At 44.7% G+C, this 23,409-nt stretch overlaps 1 protein-coding gene across 1 annotated transcript in view; it reads right to left on the bottom strand.

Annotated features, from left to right (window-relative positions):
* Window positions 1-23,409, bottom strand: part of LOC141082911 (Fc receptor-like protein 5) — a 114,125-nt gene that overhangs the window by 16,928 nt on the left and 73,788 nt on the right. Inside the window, exon 9 of the mRNA XM_073566961.1 lies at window positions 1,833-2,150. Within this exon, the coding sequence (XP_073423062.1) occupies window positions 1,833-2,150 (318 nt within the window). The remainder of the gene's footprint in view (window positions 1-1,832; window positions 2,151-23,409) is intronic.

Here is a 23,409-nt window from a genome sequence, read left to right as displayed (position 1 = left end):
CCTGACCCTAACCCTAACCCTGACCCTAACCCTAACCCTAACCCTGACCCTAACCCTAACCCTAACCCTAACCCTGACCCTAACCCTTAACAAAACCATACTTAACCCTAATCCTGACCCTAACCCTGACCCTAATCCTTAACAAAACCATACTTAACCCTAACCCTGACCCTAACCCTAACCCTGACCCTAACCCTAACCCTGACCCTAACCCTAACCCTAACCCTAACCCTGACCCTAACCCTTAACAAAACCATACTTAACCCTAATCCTGACCCTAACCCTGACCCTAACCCTTAACCAAACCATACTAAACCCTAACCCTGACCCAAAACCCAACCCTAACCCTGACCCTGACCCTAACCCTAACCCTAAACCCCCTTAACTAACCCTAACTCTAACTCAAACCCCTAAATTCCATGGTTAAAAAAAAAAAACGCATATGCAAAAAAACGCTTACATGAGCATGCCAGTGCGCACATATGCGCATCCATAGGCTATAATGGCCCTTTTTAGCGCAAAACGTGCGCATATGTGCGCATGCGCTTTTTTGCAGGGCCAAAAAATGCAACATGATGCGTCTGGAAAATCCAATCGCACACCCCAAAAAAACGCAGCGCATGAAAATCGCATACATGCGCTTACAAGCGCGCAAGTATGCGCACCCATGTTAAAGATAGGGGAAAAAACGCATGCGCAGGTTAGCGTTTTTTTCCAGCGCTAAAAAACGCAAATGTGAAACCAGCCTTAGATATTAGAAAAAACTTTTTGACAGTGAAGGTGATCAATGAGTGGATTAGTCTGCCACGAGACATGGGGAGTTCTGCTTTACTGGTAGTCTTCAAATAGAGGCCAGACAGACATCTGTCTGAGATAGTTTAGTGAATCCTGCATTGAGCAGGGGGTTGGAAACGATGACCCTAGAGGTCCCTTCCAACTCTAACGTTCTATGATTCTATGATTCTAAGTGAAGCACATAAAAAGAGACAACATGAAAGAACATTATATTATACTTGATGGTGGTCTGATTCCAGCGCATCGGGTATTCTAGAATATGTATGTAGTTTATTTAAAGGGAAGCTGTCACCCCATTTTTGCCCCATAAGCTGGGGCCACCACCATCAGGGGCTTATCTACAGCATTCTGTAATGCTGTAGATAAGCCCCCGATGAAACCTGAAAAATAAGAAAAGCACGTTAGATTATACTCACTGGGGAGCGGGGGCGGTGTCGCGGTCTGGTCTGACACCTCCCATCTTCATACGATGATGTCATCCTCCTTGCTTCTCCATTGGCTCCTGCACGCATACTTTATCTGCCCTGTTGAGGGCAGAGTAAAGTTCTGCAGTGCGCAGGCACCGGGAAAGGTCAGAGAGGTCCGGCACCTGCGCACTGCAGTACTCTGCTCTGCCCTCAACAGGGCCGATAAAGTACGCATGCGCAGGAGCTGAGGGAGAAGCAAGGAGGAGGATGTCATCATATGAAAATGGGAGGCGCCGGACGGGATGGCGACACCCATTGGACCGGACCGAACGCCGGGGTGAGTATAGTCTAAATCTTTTTTCTTATCCTTAAGGTTTCATTGGGGCTTATCTACAGCATTACAGAATGCTGTAGATAAGCTAGCGCCGCAGATCTCCCAACGGTAGCCGTGGCGTGCATCATTCTAATTTTGCGCCAATTCGTGGCCGGACTACGCCTGTCCCTGACCTGTCACTGCCGGCCAAGCGCGACCAATCAGCGACACGTGATTTCCGTTACAGACAGACAGAATTAGATGATTATATAGTAGATATTATATATTAACATTATATTACTCATGACCACTCTTACCATCAGCACTCAACTCTGAGACATTGATGTTTCGAATTTCACGGAGCACAGAGAAAGTATTATTGTCTGATAGTTCATTTTTGGCATTACACTGGTATGTTCCTTTATGGTAGTGTTGAAGGGAATGTATGTACAAAACTTTCCCATTGTCTTGAAGTTGATAGAGCTCAGAACTTTGTTTCACCACAGAGTGATTGTGCAGCCAGAAAATAGAGATAGGAGTGCCACGCTGGATGGAGCAAGTGAATGTCAAGGATTCTCCGAGTACAAAAGCCTCACCTTCTTTATCTGTGGAAATGTTAATGCCTGATACCGACTCTGTTGGAGGAGAATTGTTGAAAGGGAAATGTGATGTAAGTGGATTAGTAAAAAACTAGAGGAAAGGGATTTTTATTATGCTTAATTTCAGTAGTCTGGTGGTTTTTCAGTCTCAGACTGGAAAAACCCTTACTATTCACTACATGGCCACTGTCCTTTGTTATGTTCCACATTGGGCCTTAAGTTACTTCTTCAGCCCCAAGGCTGTTTGCACCTTCATGACCAGTCCAAATTTAACAATTTTCACCACTGTCACTTTAGGAAGTGATAACTCTGGAACCCTTCAACGGATCCCATTGATTCTGAAATTGTGATGATGATAGTGGTGAAATTTATTCAATATAACTTGCGTTTATTTGTGAAAATATTAAAATTTGGCAAAAATTTTGAACATTTTGCAATTCTCAAATTTTTATTTTTATGCCCTTAAATCAGAGTTAGGTCACACAAAATAGTTAATAAATAACATTTACCACTTGTCGACTTTACAATAGCAACATTTTTGAAACTTTTTTTGTTAGGAAGTTATAAATGTTAAAAATGAAACAGCAATTTCTAATTTTTCCAACAAAATTTACAAAATTTTCTTCGCGGTGTTGATATCAGTTTGTCAAGAGTGGGACAAGAGGGTTGCATTGACAATCCAACACAATGGGCAGCACTTTGAACACATTTTATAAGTGGTCATAAACTTGTAAATAATTCATGAAAGAATAAAGTTATGTTAAAACCAAGAACACCATTTCTTGTGAAATTCTCAATAAGTTTAATGTGTCACATGACCCATTGAAAAAAATAACGGATCCAAAATGGCCATCATGGTCACCACCCATCTTGAAAAGTTTCCACTTTCCCATATACTAATGTGCCACATACAAGTTGATATCACCAACCATTCCCATTTTATTTAGGTATATCCATATAAATAGCCCACCCTGTAGTTTGCAGACTCCATGTACAGAGCCCCTTAGTGCAAGATTGAGATTATACCCCATTGGGAATTTATCTACAGGTTTCGTGACGATTTTGACTTCATGGGTGTTTTCCAGAAACAACCAGAATTGGATGTTGCAGAGTGAAAATTGCAAACTGCTGTTGTAGTGACCAGTATATTGTAGTGGTCAGTACGTTGTGGTGCCTGTACATTGCGCCCAGCTCATGCACATGTAAATTAGACGGACTCTCAACGATACAGAAATGCCAAACATGTGGACGCTAAATGTGGTTTAGGCACACTGTGGGTCTCAGAAGAATGGAGGACATTTGGATTTGGGAGCAAAGAATTTGCTGAATTTCTTTTGTTGAGCGAGGGCTATTTAACTTTTCAGCAGCCTTTGTGCTACCAGTATTTCCGTTAACAAATGACTGCCCTGAGTGGGGCTTGCTTTTTATGGATTGAGTTGAAGCTTTTATTTGGAACATTTTACATAACCTTTGGTATCACATTTATCCGGCGCTCTATGCTGGATACTTACATTGGGATTTCCTTTTAAATCTCCGAGTGATAAAGTTCAGATGAAACCCCCAAGTGATCCATTCACTATAATGCTGCAGAATAACTCTGGGCTCTGTCTGGCCTTTGTTCACTGGTGTCCTTTTTTCAGAGGTGCACAAAACTGGCAGATTGCACTTTTATGCACTGCTACTAAAAAGACGGACACTGCTAGATCACAGGTCAGACAGCATCCACAGTGTCTCCATCTGCCTCATTATAGGGAATCTTCCACCAGGGGTTCAATCTGAATCACTTATTACAGAGATTTACACGGAATCCTCGGTGTGAGTGCTCAGCATAGAGCGCAGGATAAATGTAACCCAAGCAATTCTGCTATCTTTGGGAGGCAGAATGAAAAAAATCAACAGCAGGTGAAGAATTGGTTCTACTTATTTTTTACGCTGCTCCTCGTGTGGTATGAGTGATAAGACAACTTTATTCTTCGGGTCGGTGCAATTGCAGTGATATCAGATTTATATCTGTTTTTGTTTGTTTGTTTACGTGCTGTCACACACTAAAAAACACTTTCATTTTGAGAGCCATATTTTTTCCATATTTCTGCTAATAAAGTCATGTAAGGGTATGTTTTTTGCGGGGCGAGTTGATGTTTTTTTGGTACCATTTTCAGGCTCATCATGTTTTTTGATTGCTTTCTATTCTGAGTTTTGAGAGGCAGAATAAACAAAAACCAGCAATTCAGGAACTGTTTTTTGTTTCATGCCGTTCCGTGTGTGGTAAAATTGATAAGGCAGCTTTATTCTTCGGGTCAGTATGATTACAGGGATACCCCCTTTACATAGTTTTTTATGTTCTGCAGCTTTTACACAATAAAAACAGTTTTCTAGAAAAAATAATTATTTTTGCATCGCTTTATTCTGAGGCTATATGCACACGCTGCGGATTCACCCGTGGATTTGTATCTGCGGATCAGCAGGTAAAACTGCAGCTAAAATGACCTGCGGTTTTACCTGCGGATTGGCTAGCGGTTTTCCCCTATGGTTTGACACCTGGACAATGCAATAGGTGGCAAACCGCAGCGGAATCCGCAGAAAGAATTGACATGTCAATTCTTTCTGCGGATTCAAAACAGCAGCTTTTCCGCAGTTGAAAATCCGCATGTGCACAGCTGAATGTGAATCACATAGACTTACATTGTACTGTACATTGTCTGCAGAACTGCTGCGGATCCGCAGAGGCCAAATCCACAGCGGATCCGCAGCAGAATCCACAGCATGTGCACATAGCCTTAGAGCTATAACATTTTTATTTTTTGGCTGATAGAGCTGGGTTAAGTAGTGGGTAGTGTTGAGCATTCCGATACCGCAAGTATCGGGTATCGGCCGATATTAGCTGTATCGGAATTCTGATACTTAGTTCCGATACTTTTTTCATATCGAATACCGGAATCGGAAGTTCCCATAATGCTAGGAGCCCGCTCGATTTGATTCAGCCAATGGGGATCCTCAGAAGTGTGGGCACATCCTGTTAGGCATGTAGGCATGTTAACTACTGGCAAGGCTGTGATTGGCTGCTGAAATGATGTCATTTTGCACTATAAAAACCGCTGCAGCCACCATTTCTGGTCACTCTGCTGTGAATTCAGATAGGGACAAGGCTGTTGTTGAAGACTGTGAGGGACAGTTAGAAATAGCGATCATCAAACATATCTATTGCTCTACCCAGGCTACATAATCCACCACTGTAGCATTTTTTTAGCCCAGCAGCACTGTTTTAATTGCTGTCTGCAAGGGCTGTGTGAGTGCAGACCCACGCTGCGTAGTGTGTCCTGCAGGCACGTCTGCTTGTAGGCCGCCCAGCGTGTGTCTCTGCCTCATACACATTTTTCTTTTATTGCTGCTTTTTTTTCTCCTGTATAGTGTGCTTCCATACGTATCCATATACGTTGATTGCAAACACTAAAGGAGTGGACAGTGGAGCCTTTCAGCAGCCTTTCAGTGCTATAGCCCAATTCTCTGCACTGTTTTTGGCTGTCTGATAGGTCTCTCTGTGTGTGACTGCAGCTCACGTTGCAGTGTGTTCTGCAGCCACCGCTGGTTGTAGTCCGCTCAGCGTGCATCACTGCCTCATACATAGTCCTTTTTTTGCAGCAAATTTGTCCAGATTTTTGCTCCTATATTAGTGTGCTTCCATCCGCATCCATTGTCATTGGTTGGTTGCAAACACTATATAGGATTAGATAGAGGAGCCTTTTTGCTGGCTTGTGCCCTTCAGGGCCAGCCAGACTAGTATCACCCTATTTTTTGGAGCCTCATCAATTGCATTGTAGGTTAGCTTCCTGCATTGTAATCGCTCCAAAAAGTTTGTGATACTATAGCTTTCAAACTTTGGTCACATCCTTTTATTTCCCCCCCCCCAAAAAAAGGAAATAAAGTTCACCAAACACTCCACTTTAGAGTTGTGTAGGCCACATTAGATCATATTAAAGTGTAGTACACACACTCTTAGCAAAATTAGTGTTTCTATACTGGTTAGCAAGTGTTCAGGAATAAGAACACTAAGCCCCCCCTTTTTTACTTTTCTGCCTATCTTTATCAGTCTGCCAAGATGAAGAAGGCAGGGAGTAAAGCACGAGGTCGTGGCCGTGGAGTTTCAGCAGGGAGAGTACAGGGGGATTCAGCAGGGAGAGGACGTAAGGTGGCAGACATGCTGTGGCCACCAGTGACCCGGCATCCCCCACTTTTACCAGGCAACAGTCCTTCGTGCGCAGCTTTGTAGGACCTCGTCGTACCCCACTGCTGCGTGATGAACAAATTGAAGCCATTGTTGGATGGATGGCAGCTAACGCTTCCACTTCAATGACTTCCGCATCCTCTCAGGGCCAGAGCACTGAAGAGCAACCATCTGTCTCTTCACCACCTGCCAAATTGCCCAGGCAGTCTGAGAGCCCTGGACAGGAGCCATCTCAATCTTTACGTCTGTTCTCAGAATCTGTTGGCTTGGAAAGAGGTGGCCAGCCAAGCAGCATTCTAGAGCGTGAAGAAGAGGGAGTATGCAGTGATGCGCAACTGCTTTGTCCCTCTGAATCTTAATAGGCAGGTGGGCCAGTGCCTATTGTCATCAAACCTCAGTACTCATCTGATGATGATGAGACTCAGTTGCCAATTTCTGGTGCGTACGGTGCTGGCAAGACAACCCAGGACCAGCCGGTGCTTGAAGAGGGGAGTGGAGATGGTGTGGTCCTTGACCCATCATGCGTCAGCCACAGGAAGGTGGTGGGAGCAGCTCTGAGGAAGAGATTCCCTGAACGGCCAAAACAGGAGGGAGAGGGCGGGGGCAGACTTGGTTGCCTGTAGCCTCCACTTTGGCACCCGTGAGGAGCAATCCTCTTCCAAAACACAAAACGGGCACTCCCAGGACTTGCAGTGCGTGGTCTTTTTTTGACACAGTTGCAGATGACATTTGCTTTGTCAAATGCAAGCTGTGTCATCAGAAAGTTAAACGAGTGAAAAATGTGAGCAACCTCAATACCACAAATATGTGGAAACATGTGCGTACCAAGCACGAGGTGGAGTTACACAGACACACTGAAGATGTAGGCCAACCTTCAGCAGCACCTACCACCTCTTCAGCTCGTGTTGGGGCCTCTTTATCCAGCTCACACACAGCTGGTTTGGCTTCCTCACTGGAATGCCATGGAAGAACCTCTGCCACTGTTGTCCAGAGACCCAGTGAAATTCCACCCACTGAACCACGTTCTCAGTCATCAGCACACTCCCAGGCCACTCACCAGCAGTGGGTAGCTCAAGCATGGGAGAAAAAGCAGCCATACTTGGCAAACCATCCCCGAGCACTGGCTCTGAATGCCGGCATTGCCAAACTACTGGCCCTTGAGATGCTGTCATTGAGGCTGTTGGAGACTGACACCTTCCGGAACTTGATGTCATTGGCAGTTCCACAATACAATGTGCCCAGCAGCTTTTATTTCAGCAGGCAAGCCGTCTCTGCCCTGCAAAAGCATGTGGAGGGAAAAATTAAAAATGCGCTACTAAACGCCGTCAGTAGCAAGGTCCACCTGACCACCGATGCGTGGACCAGTAGCCATGGACAGGGATGATACCTTTCCCTCACTGCCCATTGGGTCAATGTTGTGGAGCCGGGTACAGATCTGGAGAGTGGCTCTGTACGTATTCTGCCAACTCCAAGGATTGCAGGAATGCAGTCTGTACATATTGAGTCCTCCTCCTACTCTAGTTCCTCAGAATCAGCACTGCATGAGCCTGTGAGGCCAGATATGAGCACAGGTGTGGCCAAACGTCAACAGGCCATCCTTAAATTAAATTCTTTGGGGAATCGGAGCCACACAGCACAGGAGCTCTGGAATGCCATCAAGCAGGAGAGCGATGTGTGGTTTGTGCCAGTGAATCTCCAGCCAGGATTGGTAGTGAGTGATAATGGCCGAAATCTAGTTGCAGCTCTGGGCCTAGGCAACCTCACTCACATACCATGTCTGGCACACGTGCTCAATTTGGTCGTGCAGAGCTTTCTGAGGGACTATCCGGATCTTGATGCACTGCTGCACAAGGTTCGCCTAGAGTGTGCTCACTTGCGGCGTTCCAGCATGGCAAGATCACGCATTGCATCTCTGCAACGCCGATTCCGCCTGCCAGAACATTGCATCATATGTGACCTCCCCACCAGGTGGAATTCAACGTTACATATGTTGGAGCGGTTGTGTGAGCAGCAGGCAGCAGTAATGGAGTACCAGCTGCATCAGGCGCAAACAAGTCGCACTGTGCGCCGGACACACTTCACCACCACTGAGTGGGCCACTATGAGGGTCATCTGCCAAGTTTTGCGTGCTTTCGATGACTCCATGCGGATGGCCAGTGCAGATGATGCACTAGTCAGCATGACTGTCCCCCTTTTCTGTCTGCTTCAAAAAACCTTACAAGCACTAAGTGAGGAGGTTTTTGAAGAGGTCGAGGATGAGGAGTCAGAAATGCCATCTGCTTCTGGCAAGGTCTGCGCAACGTGCTTCCACACAAAGGCCCAGGCAGGGGACACTTAGTGAGGAGGATGACGAGGAGTCAATGGAGAAGGAGGAACACATCTCTCCAGAGGAGGGAGGTACACAAGGCTCTAGTAGTCAGTGTGTACAGCGAGGGTGGGGTGATGATGAGCAGGCTGAGATGCTGCCTCAAGCTGGGGACAGCGTTTCCGGTCCAGTTGGCAGTCTGCAGCACATGGTTGATTTCATGCGGCAGCGCTTGTTAAATTACCGCCGCATCGCCAACATTCTCCACACGTCTGATTATTGGGTGTACACCCTCCTAGATCCTCGCTACCGGGACAACTTACAAAGCCTCATACCACCGTTGAACCGGGAGCGTAAAATGCGGGAGTACCAAGAAACACTTGTGCAGGCCATCATGTTCTCCATTCCCCCCGCAAGTGTTGCTGGTAGTGCTTTTCAAAGCAGCCACGTGGGTTTAGGCAGTGGAGGAAGCTCTGCACAAAGAGGTAGCAGAGACAGTGCCACAGGACAAGGCAAGGCCAGTATGGCCCAAATGTGGAAAAGTTTTGTGGGACCGCCACAAACGGCTACACCATCACAGACGGCTCCAGTCAGCAGGAGGCAACGTTTCCGTCAGATGGTGACAGACTACTTGTCTTGCCCTGTTAGTAGTAGTCTACAAACAATCTAAAACTGCCACCAAGTAGGCCTCAGCCTACTACCTGATTTTCTCTGGGCTCCAACACGCCAGTTGGTGCTCAGAAGTGCTGTATGCACAGAAAAAACACTTGTTCATGTGTAAGTGGGGTTTGGTAACGTCAGCTGATCCCCTGCTGTGTGTATGGCAAAGTGTCCTGCTCCCTCCACAGTCAAACAACCTCAGATTTACACCTGGCTCCAAGTTGGCCTCGGCCTACTACCTGATTTTCCCTGGGTTCCCACACCGCCAGTTGGTGCTCGGAAGTGCTGTCTACACAGAAAAAACACTTGTTCATGTGTAAGTGGGGTTTGGTAACGTCAGCTGATCCCCTGCTGTGTGTATGGCAAAGTGTCCTGCTCCCTCCACAGTCAAACAACCTCAGATTTACACCTGGCTCCAAGTTGGCCTCAGCCTACTACCTGATTTTCCCTGGGCTCCGACACCGCCAGTTGGTGCTCAGAGGTGCTGTCCACACAGAAAAAACACTTGTTCATGTGTAAGTGGGGTTCGGTAACGTTAGCTGATCCCCTGCTGCGTGTACGGCAAACTCTCCTGCTGCCTCCAAATTCAACCAACGTCTTATCTTAAACTGCCTCCAAGTAGGCCTCAACCTACACCATGATTGTCCCTGGGCTCCAACACCGCCAGTTGGTGCTCGGAAGTGCTGTCCACACAGAAAAAAAACACTTGTTCATGTGAAAGTGGGGTTCGGTAACGTCAGCTGATCCCCTGCTGTGTGTATGGCAAAGTGTCCTGCTCCCTCCAAAGTCAAAATACCTCCGATTTACACCTGGCTCCTAGTAGGCCTCAGCCTACACCATAATTGTCCTTGGGCTCCAACAACGCCAGTTGGTGCTCGGAAGTGCTGTCCACACAGAAAAAAACACTCGTTCATGTGAAAGTGGGGGTCAGTAACGTCAGCTGATCCCCTGCTGTGTGGAGGGCAAACTGCTGCTGCCTCCAAATTGTAACTACTTCTGATTTAAACATTCTCTGATTTGGCCTCTGTCTCCACTCTGTCTCTAGTATTTCCCCTGACCTCCAACACCGCCAGTTCCTGCTCACAGTTGCCACGCATTCCACACTTGTTCCTGTGTTCCTGGTGTTCTGTTATGTGAGCTGATCCCCCAATGTGTGTCCGGCACTGTCTCCCGCGCTGTCCACCTTCCCACTACAAGTGGTGGGAATGTGGACAGAGCAGGAGACATTGCCAGACACACATCAGGGGATCTGCTGACATTACAGAACCCCAGTAACACAGGAACACGTGTAGATTGGGCAGACGGCTACTGTACGCATAAACTGGCGGTGTTGGTGGTCAGGTGAAATCCTGGAAACAGAGTGGAGACAGATGCCTAATTGGAGCACGTTGACAGTCTGTTGTAGTCTACAACCTATATAATACTGCCACCAAGTAGGCCTCGGCCTACACCATGATTGTCCCTGGGCTCCAACATCACCAGTTGCTGCTCAAAAGTTTCGTTGGCACGGGTACTCCCTCCTGCCCAGCCTGGTTCCAGCACGCCAGCTGTTTCCGGGTAGTGTCAAGGTCACTTTGCCACCAATCCGTTGTCCTGTCGTCTTGCGGCCGGGTTAGCCGACTCTACGGTGCCTGCAGTTTAGGTGACTCCTATGTGGACAGCGGGATCTGGCACTGAAGGCTGGATCCGTAGTGTCAATGGGACATGGACCCCCTGTAGGACTGTGGGCTTCGGTAACTGCGGTCAGCTTGCGGCCTGGCTACTTTGCTTTGGATGGGTACCTTCTGCTACCCATCCGGGTGCCAGCACTGTCAGCTTTTTCTCGCCAGAGCCTTTGGCCTGGGTGCCTCCATCTCGGTATCCGAGGTCCAGCAACGTCAGCAGGTCCTTGGTAGTGCTTTCTAGCACAGGTACCTCCTGCCTAGTAACCGTGGTCCAGCACCGTCAGCTGTTCCTCGGTAGTGCCATTGGCTCTTGTAGCTTTTGCTACCCATCTGGGTTCCAGCACCGTCAGCTGGTTTTCAGCAGTGTCTTTGGCATGGGTACTCCCTGTTGCCCAGCCTGTTTTCAGCACGCCAGCTGTTTCCGGGTAGTGTCAAGGTCACTTTGCCACCAATCCGTTGTCCTGTCGTCTTGCGGCTGGGTTAGCCGACTCTACGGTGCCTGCAGTTTAGGTGACTCCTATGTGGACTATGGGATCTGGCACTGAAGGCTGGATTCGTAGTGCCAATGGGACATGGACCCCCTGTAGGACTGTGGGTTTCGGTAACTGTGGCCGGCTTGCGGCCTGGCTACTTTCCTTTGGATGGGTACCTTCTGCTACCCATCCGGGTGCCAGCACTGTCAGCTGGTTCTCGACAGAGCCTTTGGTCTAGGTACCTCCATCTCGGTATCCGAGGTCCAGCAACGTCAGCAGGTCCTTGGTAGTGCTTTCTAGCACAGGTATCTCCTGCCTAGTAACCGTGGTCCAGCACCGTCAGCTGTTCCTTGGTAGTGCCATTGGCTCTTGTAGCTTTTGCTACCCATCTGGGTTCCAGCACCGTCAGCTGGTTCTTGGCAGTGTCTTTGGCACGGGTACTCCCTGTTGCCCAGCCTGTTTTCAGCACGCCAGCTGTTTCCGGGTAGTGTCAAGGTCACTTTGCCACCAATCCGTTGTCCTGTCGTCTTGCGGCCGGGTTAGCCGACTCTACGGTGCCTGCAGTTTAGCTTACTCCTATGTGGACGGCGGGATCTGGCACTGAAGGCTGGATCCGTAGTGCCAATGGGACATGGACCCCCTGTAGGACTGTGGGTTTTGGTAACTGCGGCCGGCTTGCGGCCTGGCTACTTTGCTATGGATGGGTACCTTCTGCTACCCATCCGGGTGCCAGCACTGTCAGCTGGTTCTCGCCAGAGCCTTTGGCCTAGGTGCCTCCATCTCGGTATCCGAGGTCCAGCAATGTCAGCTGGTCCTTGGTAGTACTTTTTAGCACAGGTACCTTCTGCTTAGTTACCGTGGTCCAGCACCGTCAGTTGGTCCTCGGTAGTGCCATTGGCTCTTGTTCCTTCTGCTACCCATCCGGGTGCCAGCACTGTCAGCTGGTTCTCGCCAGAGCCTTTGGCCTAGGTGCCTCCATCTCGGTATCCGAAGTCCAGCACCGTCAGCTGGTCTTTGGTAGTGCTTTTTAGCACAGGTACCTTCTGCTTAGTAACCGGGGTCCAGTACCGTCAGCTGTTCCTCAGTAGTGCCATTGGCTCTTGTTCCTTCTGCTGCCACTACGGGTTCCAGTACTGTCAGCTGGTTCTCGCCAGTTTCTCAGCCTTCTTGTACCTTCTGCTACATTTCCAAGATCTAGCTTTTTGAAATTGTCTTTGGTAATCCTTATTGTTCTCCATGATGATGACCCTGATGACGACGACCCTGAAGACCACACCAAAGAAGACCAGAAATATGACCCTAAATAATATGACCAAGAGGACAAAGAACATGAAGACAACCACCAAAATACAGAACAAAAGACAGAAGAACAAGAAGCAGAAGAAGCAAAAGCAGAAGAATAGAAAGCAGAAGAACATTAAGCATAAGACTAAAAATCAGCATAGAAGATATCAAAATTATAAGCAGAAGAAGACTAAGCAGTAAATGGGGGTGAGTCCGTTCCTCCTCGTGGTGCCTCTGGAAAATGCCTGCTGCTGCAGGCCAAACTGAACGCGGACAAATCCTGTTGTAAATCTTTTGTGACAGGCAGAACGTAAGGTGTAATCTTATAACTTTTATAGATAAGTACTACAGGAATGCCTGTCACCATAAGAAAATGAAGAAAAAGAAGAATAGGAAGAAGATGAAGAAATAGCATATGAAAATTAATAATAGCTGAATAAGAAGAATATGAAGAATGGAAAAAAAAAATTAATGGGAAGAAGGTGAAGAAGAAGAAGATGAATAAGGTGAAGAAAAAGTTGATGAAAAAATGCTACTGCTGCGGATCATGAAGGAGAAAGTGTGGGAGAAGTACAAAAGAAGGTGAAGAGCATGGAAGTTGTGAAACATACATATCTGACTAAATATAAAAAAGTTAACATAGTCAATATCTTTTTAACTCCAAACGTCTTGAAAATAAAAATTGGAATTAATGCTATGCCATGTGATTTGAATTAACCACTATGCCTTTAATGTCTCCTCTACCTCCCACAATACATTCTACATGATTCTTATTTGTTTTCAATTATGTAGAATTAGCCAACAAGGAAATAAAGGGCTTTTTTTAATTCCGATACCAGAAGTCCCATTGACTTGAATGGGACTTCTGGTATCGGAATCGGCGATACCCGATATTTTTTTCGTATCGGGCGATACCATCCGATACGATATTTTTGGGTATCGAACGATATCGCTCAACACTAGTAGTGGGACAATTTTGTAGGGTTTGTTGTTCCAAACGCGGCAATACCAAATATGTGTACTTTTATAGTTTTTTTAATACTAATATTTATTTATGGGTGCAATCAATATATATATATATATATATATATATATATATATATATATATATAGTATGTAAGTATATTATTATTTCATTTTTTTAAAAATTTTTTCCAACTTTATTCCCATTTTTTTGCTTTTTAACTTAGTACCACTATGGGACTTTCACTTTCTACAGTCTGATCGCAGTTATAAGGTATAGCAATGCAGGAGCATTGCTATATCTTTTAGCTTGTCAACCCTCCAGACACAAGTAAAGGCCCCGTCACATATAGTGAGATCGCTGATTTTGTGATGCATCAGCGATCTCACCAGCAATATCGCTGTGTGTGACACGCATCAGCAATCGCCCCACCCCGCTGGGTATCGCTGATCATGCAGGAATGTCCTGGGCCGTTTTTTGATCGTTGGTCTCCCGCTGGCCAGCACGCATCGCTGCATGTGGCAGCGGGAGAGCAATGATCAGCGAGCTCCCAGCGCTGTAAGCAGACGCGGGGAGCTGGTATCCAAGGTAAATATCGGGTAACTAAGCGCGTGTGTCGCTTAGTTACCCACTGTGTACCTTAGATACCTGTGAGCTCGCGCTGAGAGCTGGTATCCAAGGTACACAGCGGGTAACTAAGTGCCACGCACGCTTAGTTACCTGATATTTACCTTGGATACCAGCGTCCAACGTGAGCACGCAGGTATCCAAGGTACACAGCGGGTAACTACGCAACGCGCTCGCTTAGTTACCTGATATTTACCTTTGGATACCTGCATCCTCGCTGGTCCTGATCGCTGGTGAAATCTGCCTGTTTGGCAGCTCACCAGCGATCATGTAGCGAGGCACCAGCGATCCTGACAAGGTCGTATCATTGTCGGGATCGCTGGTGCCTCTTTATGTGCGACGGGGCCTTTAGTTAGATCATGCACTGCGTATGATCTAACTAACTTGCTAGTGCCTGGTGACCCGGATGTCGTCATGATGACATTGGGTCACTATGGCAACGATTAGGACCCGCGATGATGTCGTGGTGTCTCCAATCCAAGGGAAGAGGGGTTTCTTCCCTCTGTCTGCTCACTAAGGCCATGTGCACACATTGAGTATTTGGTGAGTTTTTTTACCCCAATATTTGTAAGCCAAAACCAGGATTGGAACGTTCAGAGGAAAAGCATAATAGAAACATTTGCACCACATCTTCACTTTTCACCCACTCCTGGTTTTGGCTTACAGATACTGGGGTAAAAAACTCACCAAATACTGAATGTGTGCATGTGGCCTTAATGTTGCAATCACAGCGATTGCAGCAATTAGGGAGTTAAAGTGCCAGTAGCATTGCGGGCACCACTCCTGGCACTGAGAGCCGGGTGTCATTTGTCCAAATCAGCTGACACAGCGTTGATCGCACACACACAGCCTCTATTAGCAAAAAATTGCTAGGACATGTCCATATGTCCAATGTCCTAGTCGACCTGGACGTATGGATATCTCCAAGGTCGTAAATAGGTTAATCATCCAAGTTTTTTAAGGCCCACTCTGATACACCTCGATGTCTGATAATTGAGACCTTAATGTTTTCAGTTGCTGCTTCTTTGGAAATTTCCACCATGCACTTTCTTCTATTGCTATCATCTCTTCAGACTCCTGTGATTTCTACTATTTGTATCTGCTTCTTCTATACATCAGAGGTTAAATGCTGTAGGCATCAAAATCTGTTCAATTAGAGTCTTTTGCTATGGAATTACTTTCTACTGTGAATTTCATAACTTGCACCTGCTATTTCTGTGACCTGCTGGTTAACTCATCATCTGCTATAAGAACCACAAACTATTATGAAAATCTGTTCACTTTACGTTTCCATCTTCTGCGAATTTTTTAACTTGCACCTGCTGCTTAACCCTTCATTTGGAATAGGCATCACAAACTGTTATTAGAGACTGATCACATTGCGCTACAATCTGTTGTGCATTTTGCTACCTCCATCTGAGTTCTACTACAGACCTGCTGTTTTCCACTCTTTCTGCCTTACTGGTTCTGTGGCTTCTGGTATGTCCAGCCTCACTTGTTTGCTTGACATCCAGCATAGCCTGTTATAAGGGACCACAAAAATTCCACATGCCTTCCAGCCTGCTATGCTAGCGCCATGCGTCCCTGTGTCTATTCTGATCTGAGGCTTCTTGAATCTACATCACCTGGTAAGCCTAACAGCATCATTGGCAGTCTCATCACTTGATAGCAATAATAGCCATACACGTTAGATAAATGTTACCATGTCTGATAATTTCCCTACTGGCCAGTAGCTGATGTCTGAGAGAGAAGGATCTACAGTTGTGTCCAAAAGTATTGACACCCCTGCAATTCTGTCAGATAATACTCAGTTTTTTCCAGAAAATGATTGCAATCACAAATTCTTTGGTATTATTATCTTCATTTAATTTGTCTTAAATGAAAAAACACAAAAGAGAATGAAGCAAAAAGCAAAACATTGATCATTTACACAAAACTCCCAAAATGGGCCAGACAAAAGTATTGGCGCCCTCAGCCTAATACTTGGTTGCACAACCTTTAGCCAAAATAACTGCGACCAACCGCTTCCAGTAACCATCAATGAGTTTCTTACAATGCTCTGCTGGAATTTTAGACCATTCTTCTTTGGCAAACTGCTCCAGGTCCCTGATATTTGAAGGGTGCCTTTTCCAAACTGCCATTTTTAGATCTCTCCACAGGTGTTCTATGGGATTCAGGTCTGGACTCATTGCTGGCCACCTTAGAAGTCTCCAGTGCTTTCTCTCAAACCATTTTCTAGTGCTTTTTGAAGTGTGTTTTGGGTCATTGTCCTGCTGGAAGACCCATGACCTCTGAGGGAGACCCAGCTTTCTCACACTGGGCCCTACATTATGCTGCAAAATTTGTTGGTAGTCTTCAGACTTCATAATGCCATGCACACGGTCAAGCATTCCAGTGCCAGAGGCAGCAAAGCAACCCCAAAACATCAGGGAACCTCCACCATGTTTGACTGTAGGGACCGTGTTCTTTTCTTTGAATGCCTCTTTTTTTCTCCTGTAAACTCTATGTTGATGCCTTTGCCAAAAAAAGCTCTACTTTTGTCTCATCTGACCAGAGAACATTCTTCTAAAACGTTTTAGGCTTTTTGAGGTAAGTTTTGGCAAACTCCAGCCTGGCTTTTTTATGTCTCGGGGTAAGAAGTGGGGTCTTCCTGGGTCTCCTACTATACAGTCCCTTTTCATTCAGACGTTGACGGATAGTATGGGTTGACACTGTTGTACTCTCGGACTGCAGGGCAGCTTGAACTTGTTTGGATGTTAGTCGAGGTTCTTTATCCAACATCCGCACAATCTTGCATTGAAATCTCGTCAATTTTTCTTTTCCATCCACATCTAGGGAGGTTAGCCACAGTGCCATGGGCTTTAAACTTCTTGATGACACTGTGCACGGTAGACACTCAATGTGGTACACACAAGGACAGAGGTTGAGTCAACTTTAATCCATGTCAACTGGCTGCAAGTGTGATTTAGTTATTGCCAACACCTGTTAGGTGCCACAGGTAAGTTACAGGTGCTGTTAATTGCACAAATTAGAGAAGCATCACATGATTTTTCGAACAGTGCCAATACTTTTGTCCACCCTCTTTTTTATGTTGGGTGTGGAATTATATCCAATTTGGCTTTAGGACAATTCTTTTTGTGTTTTTTCATTGAAGACAAATTAAATGAAGATAATAATACCAAAGAATTTGTGTTTGCAATCATTTTCAGGAAGAAACTTAGTATTATCTGACAGAATTGCAGGGGTGTCAATACTTTTGGCCACAACTGTAACAGTTGCCCACCACCAAATCCTTTCTTTTTAGAGAAGATAAGCTGCTGCCGGAGGTTCATGTGTATGGAATTAGAAGAAATAGCTCATCTTTGTGCAAGATATTTAATGAGCATGGCCTGTTTTCTTACAGTCAAATTAATGAAATTCACAATGAAATCTCATCAGACCCCTTTATAGGTCTATGGGGAACACGTGGATCCTTTAGGGTATGTTTCCACGGTCAGGTGACCACCTGAGATCTCCGGTGGTCATCTACAAGCTCTGCTATATCTGGATGTCATGCATCCAGATGTAGCAGAGCTGAACTCGTCGTGGGACACTCATAATGGACTACGTCGGACAGGGAGTATTACTGTTGGTTTGTTATTGTTTTTTTCAGGAGATCTAGGGCTTCGCTTGGATTTGGGCGTACAATAAAAATATGGAAAACTTTGTAGTGTTTTATTTAATTAAAATCCTTTTTTTCTGGCTGTGTCTTTTTTTAACCCTTTAACGATAGTATTAATAATGGATAGGTGTCTTATTGACACCTCTCCATTATTAACCGGGCTTAATGTCACCTTACAATGAAAGGTGACATTAACCCCTTATTTCATAGAAAAAGGAAAGTCCAGCTCAAGGAGTAAAATCCAGAATTTTCTTTATTTATTTCATTAAAATACAAGCATGGCTGCTATAGTCATCATTGCGGTTTTTAGCCTGACATGGGATAGCTGCACAGAAAGTGCCCAGGAGGTTCTGTACACGTTTCGAGCGGTATACGCTCTTTTAGGCCGGGGTCACACTAACCGACGCAAAATACGGTCCGTATTTTACATGCGTAATATGGATGAATGACCACTAAATAGTGCTCCGTATACCATCCGTAAGCAAGGTGTGGTCGCGTATTTTGCGCATGTCAGCATCCGTATGTAATCCGTATGGCATCCGTATGCCGAGATTTTCTCGCCGGCTTGCAAAATGAACATATAATAGAGCCCTATGACAGGGTTTCTAACAGAAACAAAAGAATAGATATAGACACATAGAATGCATATATATACACTGTGTTCCAAATTATTATGCAAAAAGAGTTTAGGAGTGATAAGGTTAGAATTTTTTGGTTTGTCATTTAAACTCATTGATGGTGATGTGTGTCAGGGCTCTTTATATCACTGAAAGCAATTGCAGATACCTGTGCAAATGAGTTTGGCAGGTGTGTCCAAATAAAGGCAAGACTACTTAAGAAGGCTGTTCCACATTATTAAGCAGCCTACATTTTTTGCCAAAATGGGAAAGAAAAAGGATGTGTCAGCTGCTGAGAAGCAACAAATTGTGGAGTATTTAGGTCAAGGCATGACTACAATCAACATTGCCAAGACACTTCATCATGGTCATCGCACAATGAAGAAGTATGTAGCTGAATCCCAGCACACACGTGTGCGTGCTGATAAGGAAAAATTGAGGACTCTTTCCAACAGGCAATTGCGTCAGGTTAAAAGAGCAGCTGCAAAAATGCCTTGTCATAGCAGCAGACAAGTTTTTGAAGCTGCTCGTGCCTCCAACGTCCCCCGAACAACAAGATGCAGGGTCCTTCCGAGGTTTGCAGCTGTGCGTAAGCCATCCTGTCGACCACTTCTATCCACTGCACACAAGCAGAAACGGCTCCAGTGGGCCAAACGATACATGAAGACTGACTTCCAAACTGTTTTGTTCACGGATGAGTGCCGTGCAACGCTCGATGGTCCAGGTGGATGGAGTGGAGGATGGCTGGTTGATGGACACCCCATGAAAACATGGCTAAGGCGCCAACAAGGAGGAGGTGGAGTAATGTTTTGGGCTGGAATCATGGGGAGAGAGATTGTCTGCCCCTTTAGGATCCCTGAAGGGGTAAAGATGAACTCCATAATCTATGTGGAGTTTCTAAAACAGCACTTCCTGCCATGGTTCAAGAGGAAGAACCGTGCTTTCCGCAGAAAGATCATTTTCATGCATGATAATACACCGTCTCATGCTGCAAATAAGACATCTGCATCTCTGGCTGCTATGGGCATAAAAGAGGACAAACTTATGGTGTGGCCACCATCTTCCCCTGACCTCAACCCCATTGAGAACCTCTGGAGCATCATCAAAAGGAGTGTCTATGATGGCGGGAGGCAGTTCACATCTAAGCAACAGCTCTGGGAGGGTATTCTGTCCACATGCAAAACAATTGAAGCACAAACCAACCAAAAACTGACAAATTCAATGGACGAGAGAGTTCAGAAGCTTCTTTCCAACAAGGGGTCCTATGTGCAAATGTAACATCACCTTGAATAAAGTTTTGACTTGAAAACTGTTTGATTTCATTTTGTAATAAGCTGATAATGCTCATAATTTCACAATTGACCATTTTTTTGTTCAAAATAAAAATAAAAAGGTTGAAAACTCTGCTGTGCATAATAATTTGGAACATGTATTTTGAGTGTTTATTATTTTTAAAAATATACTGTTTTCATAGGCAGTTTGTTCAAAAACATTGCAATTATACTAGAATATTAGATGACTGGAAAATAACAATGACTGCAATTCATATAGGCAATTTAGAGAAAATATGAGGAAATATTTTTTGCATAATAATTTGGAACACAGTGTATATATATACAGTATATACACACAAGTCATTGAGACTAACATATATATGTATATAAATATATTTATATTTCATAGAGTTCTTCGTAGCAGAATAGCCGCTAATTTCTGACTTTTTTCCCACGTCATTAGTTCATTCACAGATCAGCCGGGGACTCCCCGCAGCCTCAGTGACGTCAGCGGGAGTCCCCCGGCTGATCTGAGAATGAACTAATGACCCAAACCCTCATCTAATTATTAGTCAGGGACATATAAAAAAAACCATGAAATGAAATGGTTTACTGTATGTAAACCATGTGTCATTTCATGTCGGGTTGGGGAATGATTTGACAGAAGCCGGCAATTGAATTAGCGGCTATTCTGCTATGAAGAACTCTATGAAATATAAATATATATATATATGTGTGTGTCTCAATGACATATATATATATATATATATATGCATTCTATGTGTATATATCTATTCTTTCGTTTCTTTATTAAACCTGTCAGTGTGAGTTTACTGTATAGCGCACTGAATTGCCGGATTTTGTAAAAGACACCGGGTGCGTATTTCTCGCAAGTCACATGAGTGGTCCGTGTATAATGCGTATTTTTAGTGCACCCATAGACTTTCATTGGCGTACTACGGGCGTAGTACGCTGACAATCGCAGCATGCTGCGATTGGCACGGAGCGTAGAATACGGATGAGACATATACGGCTGTTGGGAGCTGCCCCATAGAGAATCATTGGTCCGTGTGTAATGCGTGCTTTTAATGCCTCTCACTCATCCGTATTCCTCTCTAGTGTGACACCGGCCTTAGACTCAGAATAACCCCAAAGAGCTAACACAGCAGTATATCAAGAAAGTGCACAGGTGCACATAATTAATTATTTAAAATAGACACAGAGAGAAGAAAAAAAACAAAAAAAAACAACAGGAATGTATCCAAAAAGGACAAAAACACAAATATAAGTGAAGTATACATGACATTAAACTAAAATATCACATCAACAATAAAACAAAAAAAACTTTATAAGAATATGATTAATAATAAAGCATAAACTCTTTCCTCAAATTCATACCCATAGGTGTTCATGTATCAAGAAGGTAAATCCAAAATGCCTGTCTGTCTCTTAGTAATTTTTCTCTATTTCCACCACTGGTTCTTTTTTTAATTTGTTCTATAGCATAAATTTTAATGGAAGAAAGATCCCTGTTGTGAACAGACACAAAATGCCTCGATACATTGGATATATTGCGGGTTGTGGGCTGAACAATGTCATACAGGTGCTCCCGAATCCTATCCTTTAGGCTGTGTGCCCAGGGAGCGATTTTTAAGCGTTTTTGCCGCGATTTTTGGCACAAAAACGCTGCAAAAACGTTGAAAAATCGTGTACAGAACTCCCCCCATGCATTCCTATGGCATTCCGCACATGCTGTGCTAATGCTGCGCTTTTTCCGTGAAGGAATCGCATCGCGGAAAAAATCGCAGCATGCCCATTCTTTTGTGCGGAATCGCAAAGAATTGCCGCGATTCCACACCCATAGGAATGCATGAGAATCGCTTACTTCCTGCATGTGGCTATGCCCACCATGCGGGAAGTTAAGCATCTTATGTGCGGTTGGTACCCACGGTGTGGAGGAGAGGAGACTGTCCTCCAGGCCCTGGGTACCATACCCCTGTAAAAAAAAGAATAAAAAATAAAAAATCGGGGTATATTTACCTTCCGGCGTCCCGCGCTGCATTCCCGGCCTAAGCGTTCCCAGTAATGCCTTGCGGCAAGGCCCTGTGATGACGTAGTCTCGCGTGACTCTAGTGGTCTCGCGAGATCGCTATAGCAATGCGAGACTACGTCATCACAGGTCTCGCAAGGCATTACTGGGAACGCTGAGGTCCGGGATGGCAGCGCGGGACGCCGGAAGGTAAATATACCCCGATTTTTTTATTTTTTTATCATTTTTCACATTCTATCTTTTACTATTGATGCCGCATAGGCGGCCTCAATAGTAAAAACCTGGTCACACTTGTCAAACACTATGTTTGACGAGTGTGACCAACCTGTCAATCACTTTCCAAACGATGCTTCAAATCGCTTGGAAAGTGCTTGAATATCGCACGTGAAAATCGCGGCAAAATCGCGATCATAATCGCGGTGAAATCGCGCTGAAAAAAACGCGCGATTTCTGGGAAGGAGTTCGGTTTTTTGTGTGCGTTTTAACACGCAACGTGGGCACATAGCCTTAATCTACGAATGGTCGAACCCACATATTTTAAATTACAATGTGTACATTCCACAATATAAACAACAAAGTTTGAATTATAGTTCAAACAATTTTTTATTTTATATTCTTTGTTGTTTGAGGAATCAAAAAAGGATAGGGTTTTGAATGAAAAGGTGCATGTTTTACAGGGAGACTGACCACATCTGTGGCAGCCCATTAACGATAACCAATTTTTATTAGTACTGTATAAACTAGAAGATAAAAAATTCCCCAAAGTTGAGGCTCTCCTAGAAACAATCCTGATCCCATTTTTTAATAACTTATCCATAACATCGTCATTACGGAGTAAATGTAAATTATTATTACGGTAATTATTTTACTGATTTCTTTGAAGTATGGACTATAGGTAAGAACCAGTGTGGGACTATCATTTTGTTGAGTTCTATTTTTATTATGACATTTCGGTTTGAGTAATGTTTCCCTTGTTTTGTTATTTACGATATTAGCTGCTCTATTTATAGTCCAGTTTGGAGAGCCACGTTTATTTAAACGATTTTTTATAGAAAAAAATTCCCTGTCAAAAGACAAAGTTTCACTGCAATTTCTGTTTGCTCTAATTAATTCACCCACAGGAATCGCCTTAATTGTGTGAGTGGGGTGGAAGGAATGTGCATGCAAGATTGTATTGCCAGCAACCTCTTTGCGATATGTGGAGGAGGAAATGCACTGTTGCGGTATCCCAATTAAATGAAGATCTAAAAAACAAATTGTAGACCTCTCAAAACTATGTGTGAGTTTCAAATTAAATTGATTAACATTAATATAATCAATAAAAAGAGGAATGAGGCAGACGTCACCCTTCCATATGATGAGCAGGTCGTCTATGTATCTTATATACCATTCAATGTTTTCCAAGAAAGGATTATTTACATTAAAAATAAACAGCTCCTCCCACCATGCCATCACCAAGTTAGCGACCGAAGGGGAGAACTTGGCCCCCATCGA

The sequence above is a fragment of the Dendrobates tinctorius genome, unplaced genomic scaffold (genome assembly GCF_039654945.1).
Source record: "Dendrobates tinctorius isolate UK_male_01 unplaced genomic scaffold, ASM3965494v1 ptg000019l, whole genome shotgun sequence".
NCBI lineage: Eukaryota > Metazoa > Chordata > Amphibia > Anura > Dendrobatidae > Dendrobates > Dendrobates tinctorius.
The sequence above is the reverse complement of the archived record's forward strand: the minus strand, read 5'-3'. Positions and strand labels throughout refer to the sequence as shown.